This window comes from Solea solea, chromosome 10 (assembly GCF_958295425.1).
Source record: "Solea solea chromosome 10, fSolSol10.1, whole genome shotgun sequence".
NCBI classification, from domain to species: domain Eukaryota; kingdom Metazoa; phylum Chordata; class Actinopteri; order Pleuronectiformes; family Soleidae; genus Solea; species Solea solea.
Genome location: NC_081143.1, coordinates 16,031,392 through 16,047,270, shown reverse-complemented (window position 1 = coordinate 16,047,270; position 15,879 = coordinate 16,031,392). Strand labels below are relative to the sequence as shown.

General features: G+C 40.1%; 1 protein-coding gene across 3 annotated transcripts; it reads right to left on the bottom strand.

The window, feature by feature from the left end:
• Positions 1–337: 337 nt before the first annotated feature.
• septin3 (septin 3) lies at positions 338–14,609 on the bottom strand. 3 transcript variants are annotated; one of them, XM_058641250.1, is made up of 10 exons: positions 14,429–14,609; positions 8,895–9,287; positions 8,255–8,383; positions 5,887–5,968; positions 5,459–5,596; positions 4,993–5,110; positions 4,315–4,410; positions 4,061–4,157; positions 3,274–3,325; positions 338–2,807 (listed from the first exon to the last, which is right to left on the bottom strand). In XM_058641250.1, the coding sequence occupies exons 1-10, from the start codon at positions 14,487–14,489 to the stop codon at positions 2,678–2,680; spliced, it is 1,296 nt and encodes a 431-aa protein (XP_058497233.1). In that variant the 5' UTR covers positions 14,490–14,609; the 3' UTR covers positions 338–2,677. The 3 variants fall into 3 exon arrangements, with proteins under 3 accessions (XP_058497233.1, XP_058497232.1, XP_058497231.1); XM_058641249.1 differs by lacking the exon at positions 14,429–14,609 and adding an exon at positions 14,070–14,090; XM_058641248.1 differs by lacking the exon at positions 14,429–14,609 and adding an exon at positions 12,549–12,729.
• Positions 14,610–15,879: the final 1,270 nt, after the last annotated feature.

Genomic DNA, 15,879 nt, shown 5'->3' with positions numbered 1-15,879 from the left:
AGTACATGTGCAGAATGCTGGACTGACATGGACCTTAATAAATGAATAGAATTGCATCCATGCAGAAGTGCCTGTGTTCAGAGTGAGGACACCCTCCTGCTTCTTCCCACATGCTAGGCTCGTAATGTGGTGGTGGTGTAACCGTTGTAAAGGCTGTGCCAATGTGGTGTAAAAAGTGCACGTTATAGTTACTCCATGTTGTTTGACAATTGTGCTGAAGGTATGTAAATAAACATCACCTGTCTGGCTTATCCCGGCAACTCTTTTAAACCATTAAATATTCGTAACATATATCATATAATTAAATAATTGATGAGGCATTTATCAAAAAAGTAGATTCAAAGAAACGTGGGCGTGCTTTTATTAAATAAAGAATAAATTACAATAATAAGACCTTTATTTAACTCAATGTAACATTGAAAATGATGTCTGAATGTGTCACAGTAACTGAGAAAAGTGGTTATTTAATACATCTACACTAAAGTCCTATTCAAAGGGAGTGATATGAGGATCGTGGGGTGCCATGTGTAGTTACATGAGTTAAGACTGCAGCACGTCACCTTACGTCAGGTCAATTTAATGTACACACGACACACTTGGAAATGGTAGCTGTAAAGTTGCAGTAATGTGTGAACAGACTGGCTGTAAGCAAACAGGCAACGTGGATAGAAGCATGCGCACGTAAACACTTCTGCTCGACTGTCACCAAACTCAAATCATAGACAACTGTTATCATTAGTTGCAGACCTCACACTTCATATCAAAATCGCAAACATATGATTGTATGAAACATTTTCTCGTCATTTTGGTGTCGTTGTGCTCTACTGAAAAGAACGTACATGGCAGAAAACGATAAATGTTGACATCCTGAATATAGCTTGGTAAACATGTTAACATCTTGACAGTTTCGAATTATTACACCCAAGTGCATACCATTGGGTTTCAGCTTAAAGCTTCACGTAAACACTGATTTTGAAAGATATGTTAGTTGTTACTTAGAGCAGCTGCAGAAACAAACTCTGTGAATATCACCAGGAAATTAGTTTACAGGAGATTTCTTAAAAAATGCACTTCCTAAACTAAACAGTCCGAATGTAAGCGGGACACAGAGCTGTTCAAGCGCCTATTTGAGTCACCGCGTATATGTGGCAGAGTGCTGCCCCCAAGTGGGGAGCAAGAGGGAATTTAAATCAGCACCAACCCAAAGCCAAGAAAAATACTGCTGCCATCTCTGACTTTTTTATGGCACATAATAGCAATCTAAAAGTAAACTTAAGCAGAGACCATTTGTTTTACATGACCATGTTACACTATATATGATAATCTGCACAAGTTAGGAAGTGAAATTGGATTTTCACAGTATGATAAGAAGGTTCTCAGTCATCCAGGTTATTGTATCTTCAGACATTAGCTATAGGCAACTGGATATGCTTTAGTTCAGTTGAGAAAAGGTTTTTAAATGAACTAAAGCATGTCCAGTTGCAGTAGCTCATGATAGGAGAATATGACATGATACACTTTTTATTTCTGTAATGTAACATGGTTTAAACTAAACACTCCAGGCTTTCAAAGTAACATAACAAATTGGGTGTATGTTGTGATGTATCATTTGGTTTTTGTACATGCGCCATCATGTTGCTACAGCAGATCAAACAGACAGAAGTGTGTTTTGCATTTAGACGCATCGGCTTGCTCCACAAACGACGGACAGCATCTTTTCTGAAATGCAAAGGCCGTCACAGTTCCCTGACGATCTTAGGAAAATGAAGGGGTGAGTGAGAACTGAACTCCGGGAGTCTCACCATTAGATGTCACTAATTCTTACTCACTGGACATTTAAGTGTCACAACTGGTAATAACAATAATAATAATGATAACAACCTGTTATATAATTATCATTAATTGTATAAACACAGTGAGCCACTGCCGGCGAGCAAAGGCAAAAAGCACTGGAAAATTCTTTCTTCTGAATCGACTGTGGTGTAAGAAAGCATGCTGAGCTGGTCTGGAGCAACTGTTGGTGCTTTGCTCCAACAGTTTGGACTGAATCACAGAATAAGTCACGCACCCTGTGGATACTTGCACACATTGTTGCTCACAGAATTTCCCCTCGCATGCCTGATGCTGCAGCTGTCTCTTTTTTTTTCTATTTTTTACTATGCAGGTCCACACAAACTGTGTCCAAATGGCAACTGTAGCTTTTACAGAGCAGTGGGAACTTTCATTAGATATAACCACGTTTGCTTTTTTGTGAGTGTAAGGACTGAATGAGACAGCAGCAGATTCAAATTAAAATGGGTTGCTGTGTTGAGGGCAAACTGTTTAATTTGTCTGAATTTAAACATCATTTGCTGCACAACACTGACACTTCAAAATAAACCTCTAATGCACATAATGTAGCACTTTCCTGGACATCAACAAAAGGCATTGGCAGTAGATAAAATGTTTACTTTTACAATGGCACTAAGTCTTTTCATCCATATATGTGGGAGAATGACTCTGAAATAGGGTTTTGATATGTGTATGCGTCAGGACGATCAGGGAATAAAGTGAATTAAATGATTAGGTTTGGAATCAGATCAATTTGAATGACATGATTTCTCTTTCCTTATTCTTTAGATCAACTGATCAGCTTCATTGCACTACTTCACTCTGTCTGAACTTCTCCCCTGACTGACTACAGGTTGCTTTCTTGGGTGTCATTGGAGGATATGGGGTGGAGACCTCCGTTCTCGTTCAGTCTCTTGGCACGGTAAGTTTCATAATGAATGTTGTGAGTGACCTCTTTCAAATCCTGCAGGTGAGACCTAAGGAAAAGGGAAAATACAGACACAGAGGTTGCATTTTACTTGATATGTACCTATTTAAAACAGGGAGCAACCTGTGTTTTTTTTTTATACTTTAGTTCAATACAGTGATGTAATCCACTGCATATGAATAACAGGAAGTAATCTAAACGAGTACAATATGTAACTTCCAACACTCTTACAAGTAACTGTTATATACATCTTGGTTTTCAAAAAAGTGTGTAAGGTTACAGGAAAAATATCTATGCAATAATGATTCAGTGATTGTTTGATGAAGACAAAGTGAGCCGACACCGAATTTGGTTTTAAAAAAATGTCCCTTTGGATAAATCATAATACCTCTCTGTTTCTACAAAAACAGAAAAGGTTTTGAAATATGTCAAACTCCATTGAATCTATTTGCAGTGGAACATCATTTCATTTTCTTGAACTACTTCCAATGCTACCTTTAAAAACACTACGTTACCTGATCAGGAAATCTCTCAGTTGAGCAAATTCACAATGGTTGGGGTTTTCAACTGCAACAACAAAAAAAAGGTTAGAATCACATTACATGTCTGTGTTCCGCCCCCTTTTCATGACAGACATGATTGACAGGTTCCACAAATCACAGGTGTAAATAATCAAATGAATGAATGAATGAATGAAGTCGGAGTTCCACTGATGTGCATGCTGCCTCTCTCTGTCACAACATGGTCAACAATTAATAATATATATATTAATATATTAATGTCATTATTAACACCTTTGATTTTCCTGCTAAACCAGAGGTCTCAAACTTGTGGCCCGTGGCCCACATGTGGCCCACCACTTCATATCACAGTTATTTCTGTATATATACATATAAATATATCTTATTTTATTAGGATTAATTTTGCATCACAAATACTATTATTATTGTAAAAAAAAGTTTTTATTTGTATTGTAAACTAGATATTGTTCCATTTCAACACAAATGCTTTTATTTTGAAATTCTGTCAACGCTGATGAGAAAAAAAAATGTCATTGCTATATCGTGATTGCAAAAACATGATATCATGATAAGCTCATATTGTCCTCCCTTACTGAAAAGAGGGTTTTTTTCCCCAAAAAGTTGGACTTCTTTTTCACATTATCGCCCCCTACTGACCAGACTGGACTAGACACTCAGCGGCCCCACTTGAGTTTGAGACCCCTGTGCGAAAACATGCCACAATGTCTACTGTGAAAAAGCCAATACATCGTAGAGATTTAAACAACTCAATGTCACTCACCTTCCACAACTCCCCACGCTGTGTTCCTCCCCAGAACCCGTTTGCCATTCACTTGATATTCTTTGTTACTGCCGACCACAGCAAACGGCATCACCTCCTACGGACAGACATTTCAACATGGTTCATTGTGTTGAAGAGAACCATACGAGGTTAATGACACGAGACAAATGTACAACCTTTTCCAGTGCAGGAGAGAGAGAGAGACAGACAGACAGAGTCGAGCTGCGAGGGAAGGAGAAAACAGAACTACGTACTCTGATCTTGTCGTTGTCACTCTTGTCCTCCATGTCTTCATCAAACTCCTTCTGTGGGTAAAACTCAATCCCAATCATCTCCAGCTCCTTTCTTACCTACACCGCATCACAAAGCCATGGAAAAAAACAAACAAAGATAGAACTCAGTATGTGACCCATCCTCATCTGATCACATGCATATATTTTTTATATAATAATTAAATAAACCAAAATGCTGATATCAGAATAAACATATTTAATTAAGATTCTTAATATTTTTAAAGGTTTCTTTTATTAATGGCCACTTGAGGGCAGTGGAAACCAGATGTAAGCACAGCTTGTTGTTTTTTTAAATAATAAAAAAGGAAATTTCCTCACAATGGTATATTTACAGACCCCGCAGATATGGAGCAATGTTAATTACATCTTTAAAACATTTAAATTAGGAGCTGATGGGAACTGTAGTGACCATTTCATACTGTATACAGTCCTACAAATGTTGGTAAGACCAAGATATGTACTGAGCAGTTTTGAAGCAACAAAAACAAATGTGACCCTCTGTTGTAATGGAGACACTTTATCTAAATGACCTTAATGTACTGACAGTAAAGTCCTGACATTTGCCCCCAGTTTCTCTGCAATTGGCCAACTTTTCTTCCAGCTTTCGTGCGATAATGTGGTATTTTGGTTGAAACATACCCGCTGTTTGAACTCCTGCCTCTCCTCAACTGTCATTGTGTCTGCTTTGGCAATGATTGGGATAATGTTGACCGAGTGACTCAAGCGCTTCATGAACTCCAGGTCTAGTTGTCGGAGACTAACAGAGAGAGAAAACACAGTGAAGAAAGCAAAGTGAGTTAGTTGGTGGAGATATCTTTTTCATACTTTTCCCTGGTCTTGTAACAATTACAAAATATTTATAGAGTTATTATTTGTTTTGTGATGTTTGTGACCTTCCTATCACAAACATCCTGTCTCATTTGCAATTCTTAAAAAGGGATGATGGTGGTTTAAAGGAATACTTCACCAATTTGCATTTAGCTTTGTATTACTAAAATAGGGGTAGTATTTTTGAAAAATGGTGCTTCCCAACCTCAGTTCCCCCCTAGTAATACAAAGCTAAATGCAAATTAGGTTCCTTTACATCTGATAACATGACACTCACGAGTGACCAGTAGGGGAGATGAAATAGAGACAGCAGTGCACCCTGGTGTCAGGAATACGCTTTTTTCTGGTGATGTTGACCTCCTCCTTCAGGAACTTCTCATACTGCTCATTGATGTATTTGCAAATGGGCTCCCAGCTTCAGAAACAGGAGAAGAGGGCAGTGTTATGTGACGAGATAGTGAAAGAGAAAGTAAGAATGAAGTATTTGGAAACTAAATGTACTATTGGACTTGGACTCCTGGAGGTAAATAACATATATATATATATATATATATATATATATATATATATATATATATATATACATACATATTTATAGATATATATATATATATATATACATATATGTATATATATATATATATATATATATTTATATATAATGACTGTCTGAAGGCTTTATTGATCGTAAATTGGAAAACCCACCAGTTGTCGTTATTGATTTGGTCTCCAAAGCCTGGAGTGTCAACAACTGTCAGCTTCATCTTCACACCACCCTCCTCAATTACTGAAAAAAAAAAATAGAGAAGAGATAGGCAACTGATATGCATTTGATGTACATCTGAAACTTTCACATAGAAACACAGCAAATATAGATACTAATGTACAACTATCAATGATCTGATCATGTTAGAAAGCCTGCTGTGGCTCTTACTCCCCCTGGCAATGGCATAATAACGCTGCTGTCAACCACATGCAATGTGTGTATAGCAGGGGTCACCAACCTTTTTGAGACCGAGAGCTACCTGAAGGGTAGAGAATAATATGGAGGGCTACCATATTAACATTTTATGCAATTTACCATTGAAATGATGAATATTATGCATTTAATTGCATACACATTAAATCCAGTGCTTACTCCTAATGATTATCACAGTTTTTATAAATAATATCAGGACATTTAACTCAGTGATCATTTGGATACATGCAAGTGAGGTGAAGTGAAATGAGCCCACGGGCACCTCGCTGGCTGCTCGCGGGCTACCAAGTGCCCGCGGGCACCACATTGGTGACCACTGGTGTATAAGCATCTCACCCAGTCTAAGGGATCATTACATCACCACAGTTACTCTGAGGCACAGCAAAAGTTGTCACAGACCATTTTTGTGACTCAGTCATTCATATTTTTTGGGCTTATCCAGACGTCACTTGCTCGACTACAGTTGGTTCAAAACTGGTAGGAAAAAACGAGAGCACATTCAGTCCTTTCATATGTTCACAACCACCCCCATTTCAGTCAATATGACATCACAATGGGGCCAAATCACCTGAAACTCTAAATGACGGCCCATCACTCTCTCCTTTTGTTGTGCATGGCAATAATCATATGTCAGTTTAAGTCTCTCCTGAGTGAGATTTCAGCTCTGTCACTTCTCCAGCCCCAGATGTGAATGCTGGACAAAGTGCTGTGTGCGACAACATTCATCAGCTGATTTCATAAATGCTGTGCATAGCCGTTCCACTGTGGGCCTAAGTGTCTGATTTGATGCTAACACTGGGGGAGGGGTGCCACTGTCAGACATTTTACACATTTGGGATACTTTAGAGCAAACCCGAGCAGAAATGATCGTTGACTGCTGCTCAGGTCTCTTTATTCCAGCAGAAAGATTGTGTGCGATGCAAGAATGGTTTTGAGCTGAGGCTCATTTTATTTGCCTGATATTAGAAGATTGGAGACAAGAGACATGGTGCTTCACTTTTTTTTACCAACTGCAAAATCAGAGTTTCATAGTAGACTTCCCATTCAAATGGGAAAGTAACAGATAATCACTGATTTGCTAGATTACAATAGGTTAAGCTTTCAGTCTGATAAAGTATGAGAAGCAATTTGAAGCTGTCTGTCAAACCAATTCAGGACAGTTCTGTCAAGACTGTTTAATCTGCATCAAAGAAAATCTGACTGTAATCCAGTGACTACATTGTATGTGTCATTACTAAAACATTATTTTATGTCTTGTTCATAATTCCACTCAACAAATGCTAATGTAGAAGTAGCACACAAAGATTTTTAGCCATATAATATATAATAAATACAATATTTAGGCAGATTAAACATAATATACTCACTGATAATATTAAATAATCTTGACAACACTTGGGAAACCTGATGCCTCTTGAACAAAGTGTATAATCACCTGTGCTTCATATATTATAATACAACTATATCAGCTGCCATGATGACAAGCCAGGTCTTAAAGGGTAGGTACACAATTTAACTTTTGTACTAAAAATGTTATGTCTGAAATAGTTTTGCCTCCCTAACTATTTGTATTATTTATGCTGCTATCTTGACCAGGACTCATTGGCTAAATAAAGGATCAATAAAATAAAAAAGTAGAGCACAGAAACCACAGGATCATTCCAGTTTACACAAAGCTTACAGTTACCCATTTACCCTTAGTGCTCACGTGGCACAGATCTGTGCCACAGGTGCACCCTTGTTAAATTGCCATGGGAATAATACACAACTCCAGCCTAAATGCCATCACTGCAGTATACAAACAACTAACACATGGTTTATTTGACAATAATGTGTGTATATGCAGCTCGAATAATGTAGCAGCCATCACTTGCAGGTGCCCACAGCAATTTGCTGTATGTTTACATGTCCTTCAAAGCAATCAGACAAGGACAAAGTCATGGATGTGGTCCCAGGGCTATAAATTAATACATGAACGTCACACCAAAGGCTTGGAGCTGGCACTGGGTCAAAGATTTGAAAGCCCCAGCGCATTAGCAGAGACTCAAAAGGTTAGCATTCACTAACTATTCTGAACATGGTCCCTGTACTCACCATGAGACACTGATTTGATCTCCACAGTTTTGGGGATCTTGTCGTCACGAGACCATCCTGCACTCTTCCTGCTCACCTGGGACTTAAATAAGGTGTTCACGAGGGTTGACTTTCCCAAGCCACTGTGACCTGAGACAAGGTGGACACAAACAGTGATGAGAAGACGAGACACTGCAAATGTAAAGGGTGTGAAGGAAGAACTTAACTCGACTTTTTCCTCCGCTGTTAGCTGTAGGCAACTGGACTTAAGTTGAAGAACTGAAGAAGCCTTTTGGACAAGAAGTCTTCAACTAATCTCAAGCATGTCCTGTTGCCTACAGCTAACACCTGAAGATATGGCAATTGTATTTGTTTTATTTCTATAAGGTCATATGGTTTCAGCAAAACACTCCATGTTGTCCATTTAAAGGTCCAGTGTTCAGCATTTAATGAATAACTTTCATCAATTGAATAAACATACTATAAGTATGTTTGTATAAGTGTATAATCCATTTAAAATATAAAGGCCTATTCTATATTAGGCCTTGTTTCTCCAGATAGCTACTGCTGACCTGGATGACTGAGAACCTTCACAGACATTAACCTACTTTTCTTTTTACACCATGCACAAAATCCAGAAATAAATCCTACTGTGACTCACCCACGACCATGATGTTGAAGTCAAAGCCTGTCTTCATCGTCTTCTTCCTCATCTGCTCAATGATGGTGTCAATACCGATGTACCCCAGCAGTGTGGATCCCCCACTGGAGCTGTGGGAGCCAGTGTGGCCAAGATCTCCGGTGTGTACTGCATTATGAGCCCCACCGTGGCTCACACCATGACCAACACCGTGGCCGGCGAGATGTCCCAGGCCGTGACTCCCAATGGGGACTGGAATACTACTCGGAGGAGCAACAGAGACGCTGCTTCCTCCTCCAAAGCCGGGCCCCTGTGGTGGGAAAGGGTTGGGTGGGGAGGGAGCCCCCACATTTGGGGGCTTGGCAGGGACGGCTGGTTTGGGTCTCACTTCCGGAGGAACTATGTCTGACATGTCTGCAGAGGAGACACCAAAGAAGATTATATGATTGTTCCCGTTTTTCCTAAATCTGATAAAATACAGTCAAATTAAATTTAGTCAAATTAGTTAAAATACGGACAAATAATAATATTTTTTTTTACTTTACTTTAACCACTTATGGAACATCGCTGATGACCAGTTTCTCCAATCACTGCAGTGCAATTATACCAAGTACTTTCAACAGAGACATTGTAAAAGTAACAAGAAATACAGGAAACACTTCATCAAAAACACTAAAAACTGAACTTTTGGGTGAGAAAAATAAGGTTTTAGTGACTTGAAACCTTTTGTTTTGTTTTTGAGAACAACAATGAGCAATTTGTAATAACCGAACGTTTAATAAATAATTATTAAAAAAGTGCTAATATCGGCCTGATTAATCAGTCGCACCCCTAGATATTCGGATATCTGTTCATAATCTCCTCTAATCTTAAAAACAGTTTCTAGTTCAAAACATTCAGTCTAGATGTGCATCAGACTAGAGCTATTATTCATTTTTTTGATTTTGACTATTATTTTCCTGATTAATCGAGCATTTTGTTTCAAAGATTTGTGTCACATGGAAAGAAGCAAAAGAAACCAGATAATATTCATTTAAGAAGCTGAAAAATATCAGCAAACACTCAAACCGATTCATAAATTAGCAAAAGGGTCAACGATTCATTAATATTTGATGAATCGTTGCAGCCCAACTGCACAGTTATTGCGCAATGAATTCATTCAGGCACTTATTTACGCAACGTTTGACCATCACCTGAAGGATAAACCCGGGTTACAAAAGGTCAAACACAGTCAGTGTTGTCTGGCACCTTCAAAATCATCCACCATGATTTCCACAACCTCTCACTGCACTTCTTGTTTACATATTAAACAACGCTTCTGTGAACATGTCACCTCAACGTTTTTCATCAGCAACAAAAAAATAGTGATACATTGGTAACAAGTAGGCCAATAGAGCAGAAGCAGAGGCCTCGTCTGTGTTTACTTGTTCTACATTCAAGAAGTAGGTTGAGGCAGTCAGCTTAAAACTGGCTCAACCAAATGACTTAAATATACAGTACAGTACACATGTCACTGTTTGATTGCATTAATCTAAGTGAAGATGAAACAGGCCTATATACTCTATGTACTACTATAGAATATAGCTTACTTAACATTCCAAAAATTGTTAGGATTTACAGACATGGCAGTGAAAATAATCAGAAACGTATAGATCCATAATTCGGACGATTGTATTAAGGAAGTAAGGAAGCTGAGTGCATCCTTAAAAGTAACTTTTCGAAGTAGTTTAAAGCAGAGTTGCATCAATTACCAGAAAGAGGAACATGTTAAAATTTCCTTCACTGATAACAATGATACGTCCAGTTTATTCACAATTTCCATTTTCCATTTTCAGGCCACAATCTTAAGCACCAATTAAGCACTTTGACAAATGGGTTTGAAAGCAGCAAGCTGCAGCTGGAGATGCTGAATGTAACCAAACCTAGAAAGCCTCACTACCTCTCTCAAAAACATCTACACCAGAGGAGAAGAAAACTTGTTTCTGCAGTGGAGATGCGTTCAAATATAGACGACTGAAAGGGCCTCATTGGATAACTTTTTCTTGGACAGAGAGGCAAATGAGCCACAGTTGGCAAACACTCCATCTCTCCGTCTTCTCTACATACACACCGTCATTGGATATTTAACGTACAGTATATAATGTTTTTAAAGCCCGGTATTGTCGCCTTGTTGTCTCCCTTGCTACTCTTGAGCAGACACACCTTCACTTTCAATCTCCACCTGTTAGTGAAATCCTAAAACTAACCAAATAGGTTCAATGTTTTTAAAAAATAAAACAGATGGGGGGACAGTTGTGTTTGTGTATGTGCATGAACACAGTGTAACGCCAGATTTAAGTGCATCGCGGTGTTTCGCGGAAATTTGGCAACCGCGCTCCTGCAGTGTGTTGAACTGGGATTGCAATGTCCAATTTCAAAGATCGTCAACTATGCTGATATTCAGTTGCTTTGAAAGTCTGTGTGACTTCGCAGGTAAATGTTATTCAGCCCTTGGAGTGAAGCAACAGTGCAGGCAGATGGTAACAGTAAGAGACATGAGGCTGAGCCAGGATGGTGATTACCTCGGCCCTCCAGGCTGAACACATGGTACAGTCTGCCTGCTTCCATGCTTTAAGTCAGTTTAGCCACAGTTGTAGATATACAGGTCACTGAGGCAATGGCTGTGTCACGTTGTCTCACAACACCCAATGGTCAGTGCATGCAGCTCTTAAAACCTGATTGGCCTGGTTTGTATTAGGGGCGGGACAAAGTAATGATTTGGTGATACATCATTGTCCTTCCTCGTCCAATACAATAATCAATAGGCCAGAGCAAATGTTTGACTCGGAGGGCGGCGCTACTTCATGTCTCCTCGCGGTGGCGCTGCTCACAGGAATGAGGGAAACTTGGCTGGAAGTTACCTGGCTGAAGAAGAGGGAGTTTACAGCGGGATAATGACGGAGAAAGCTACGTTACAGACGCTCCATCCACGTTCAATACACTGCACTTTTAACTTGTCAAGGACGTTTTGTTTTCTTCAGTTAGACAGATATCATGATGTGTCGCTATATGATCGTCTTGCGACATATTGATTGTCGTAGAATCGTTGTATTGTGATATTAGTGGCATTCAATTAAAAGTAGAATAAAAACAACCATTAAGTGACACAATACAACCACAGCGAGACAGGAAACCACTACAAAGTAATACTAATGAAATTACCACCGAGACATTAAATCACAAGGAGCTGTACAACCAAATGGATGCAAACATATACAATGAGATAGAATATTATCATAGAGTCATGAAGAGACACAACTGACCATAAAAGACACACACACAACAAACACAAACAAATACAATACGAATGGTTACCAAAAAACCAACATGTGATTAAAACAACTTTGTATAATCTGTCCATGTAGCATATTTGCAGAATTAGTGGAGCATGTTAAATATGAGCTACGGCAGCAGCCTAATCAAAGTGGAAGACTGAGGCTCTGAAATAAAACCTCACAGCCGTTCAAACGATGCTCTGTGTCTGTTTGGATACTAAAGCCGAGGTTGGCTCCATCACAGGCTGTCGAGCCTATTGTCTCTGTGTGTGTGTGTGTGTGTGTGTGTGCAGCAGCAGCAGCAGCAGCAGTAGCAGCAGCCACAGTTAGCTGCTAAAGCTCTACGTGCTCTCACACTTACCGAGTCCACGTTAAACCGCAGATCTGCTCGTGATGACGTCAAACGTGTTTTTCACCGACTGATCTAACGTTGCAACGACATACGATGTGTATAATCCGACACAGAGATAACACGAAGAGGAGCGGTCATGGGTGTGTGTTTGTGTGTGTGTGTGTGGGTACCTCTTCTTCCCTCTCTTCCCCGTGAGCCCCCCCCCCCCTTTCTCCGTTACCATGGCGACAAGAGAAGAGGGAGTGGGGAGATGCAGCGCGCACGCGCAGTATAACTACCTCATAGCGATTTGGTTGTATTGTGCCAATTAGTGGTTTGTTGTTGAAGTTAGCTTCTATGGTTGTTTGTCATGTGTTAGGGTTTTTTTGTGGGAAACACAGGACCTCGCAATACGCAATACATGGTCAACGATACCAATAATATCACAGTTTTCATGTGTTTCCTATTTTATTTTAGCTACCTATTTGCGGTAGCTTCACTTCCTGTTCTCCTGTGTTTCCCGCCTTTAATCCCTGTCTGCCCGCCCCACCCCGATATTTTTCACCTGTGTCCAATAGGCCTTTATCACACTCCGTGGTTCCCATTCCTGATAAATCGCAGAGCGGTGTATTCCCACTTCCGGTTGTTACCCTAGTTACTTGATAAACTATAGCCGCCTCCTCTCGCCAGTGCTATTGCAGCGTACGCGGCTTTTCAACAACCAAACAAAGACAGCCATACCTTAGTTTTCACGACACCTCCGCGAAACTTGGGTGACGTTTCATATTCTCCACAGAAGCACGTCAATTTTCATGGAATAGCTGGGGTTTTCAAATGTATAGTAAAAGTACTGATACAAAGCTGAAAAAATATGCTGCAAATAAAAATCCTGTCAAAAGTTCCAGAACTTTTTGCTCATGTTTGACACTTTGGGTTAGTTTTAATCACTTTGCACCTTCTAAGGCTTTTTCAGGTCTTGAGGTTGTTCATGGGACAGAAAAGAAGGGAACATTGTATTTTTTAATTGCCCGAAGACTAGTGCTTGACTAAATTAAGTCAGATATATTAATGCAGCAGCAGTATAATGTGCTGTATAATAAAATTTATGTTTCCCAACCTGGTGATTCCACCTAGACAAATGAGGGGTTGAAAAATGTAATATTGCTACACAATGTTATTTCCAGACTTTTATTATTCAAATCTTCTTCTTGTCGGGGACCTCACATATTAACAGATCCATCTCCATAACAAGCACAAAAAGACTTGCAGCCTAAAACTTCAGCATAAAATGAGCAAACAGTGTTCAATCTGTGGCAAAGGGATCACTGGATTCTGCTTCACTTTCAAACAGCCTTAAAAAGCTTAGTCCAGGGAACCAGTGCCATATGATTTCCTAAAGTACCTTATAATAACTCTATGATTCTCATCAGGGACTTGTAGATATACATTATTCATGTTTTAATCTCTGTCCTATGACCCTTGTACAGGATTTAAATGAATATTTATACACAGTATTAACCGAATTATCCCTCTGAGAGTCACAGTACTCACATTTTATCTCCGAGTCGCTCTCCTTTCTCCCTCCTTTTGCTCTCCCTGCTGCACATTAGTGTTGTGTTTGTGTGTTTTCTTTGGCATGTGCTCTTATGTTATTCACTTTGATAGAGTCTTCTCACCGAGGCTGTCACGTCTCTCTTTCTTCACGTCTGTTACTCTGCTGATAAGCAGCGGCGTCCTTAAATCCCTCTGCTGTCCTCTTTGGCCAAACCCCTCATATCAATGCCCGCCCCTTTAATGTGAAAAGTATTTTACCTCCCACAGTCAACAGATTATTAAAAAAAAACTAAACAGTATGTTTTAATGTGTTGATTTTGTTGTTGTTTAAGTGGTTGGGATGTATTTGTACTCACCCACGTACACTGAGCCTGGGTAATACATGGTGACATAATAGGGGTCCTCGGCTTGTTCCATGATAAAAGCTCTGTTTGCTAAAGAGCAGCTCACTTGCTTTGCAGGAAGGGAAGCTGTCCCTGATGTTTCCTCTCTGGGTCTCTGGTAATGTCTGCGCTGTGGCTGGGATGGCGAGTCAAAGACCCCCTTTAAACTGATGCCAGAGCTGTTTGGGCTGAATGACAGTGGTCTGCTCACAATGCAGTCCTCTGAGGGACATTCTCGTAGCTCTGTGAGTGCACTGTGTCGGTCAGCTGCTGCTAATATGTCTGTTTGATGCAGCCACTTGTCAGTGACATTCACCTCTTTGTGCTTCTTATTTTGCCATGCAGGAGGCTGCTCATGTTGTAACAGATGTTTCTGCGATGCGATGTCAGGTCGGGAGGCCTCCTGCATCTGAGGCAACACCAGACATGTCCTAAATCCACTGTCTCCGCGCTTAGAAGGCTCCGCTTTGTGGTCGATGTCTCTTGACTGGCTGCTGTAATCCGTTGAAAAACAGACAGACTGACTTTCTGAGCTACTCACGTCCGTCTGAGCAGCTTGACTCTGGACCTTTGACCAGAATCTGTGTTTCTGAGGGGATGTGGGAGAATGTTGCAATGAGTTTCCTGCAGCTGTGTGTGAATTGTTTTCCTCCTTATGTCGCCTGAGATTAAAGCATGATGGAAATGTTTCCACCTTTGCATCGTTGTGCTGGTAAAGCTGTCTTCTCCTTGTCTTGGTAATGGGGGAAACAAGTGGCCCTGTGGAAAATGACGTTTTGGAAGCTGTACTTCTCTCTGAATACATTTGTTCAAATGACTTAGTATTAGAGGCAAAACCTGCAGTTTGAGTGTTATATCTGCTCTGGGAGTAGTCTGAGCATTTCCTGTGAGTGGCTGTTCCATCAAACAGTGACTGAGCGTCTTTGTGAACGACATTAGCAGACTTAATCCCATCAGACCCAGATGAGAGAAAAGTTTGAGTACTTGCTGCTCCACTTGGCAGACATTCGTGTGGATGTTTGCCATTTGATTTTGGTTTGGGGGTTGCAGAAAACTCTAAATTTCTCTGTGGAGTCTCTTGCTTATCTTTTGAAACGTTCTCATTTTTACCGAAAGTGACTTTTCCTTGCAAAAAGCCGACATCCTGAGACAAGGCTGCCTGCTTCTGGGAGTCAGGGTGAGTCTGATATCGAGACTCACTCAGATGAGAAGACCTACTATATCTTCTCTCAGGACGGGTAAAATCAAGCAAAGCCTCTTGGTCAAGAATTCCATGCTTTGCCTCATTTGAGACACTTTGGTGAGGTTCCACTTTAGTATTTGAGATGGTAATAGACTTAGCACGTCTCTCTTTGGCAACAGAAGAAGGCTGCTGGCTTCCCCGTCCATCCAAGCCATGGCACATGGATGTTGGAGATGGACTC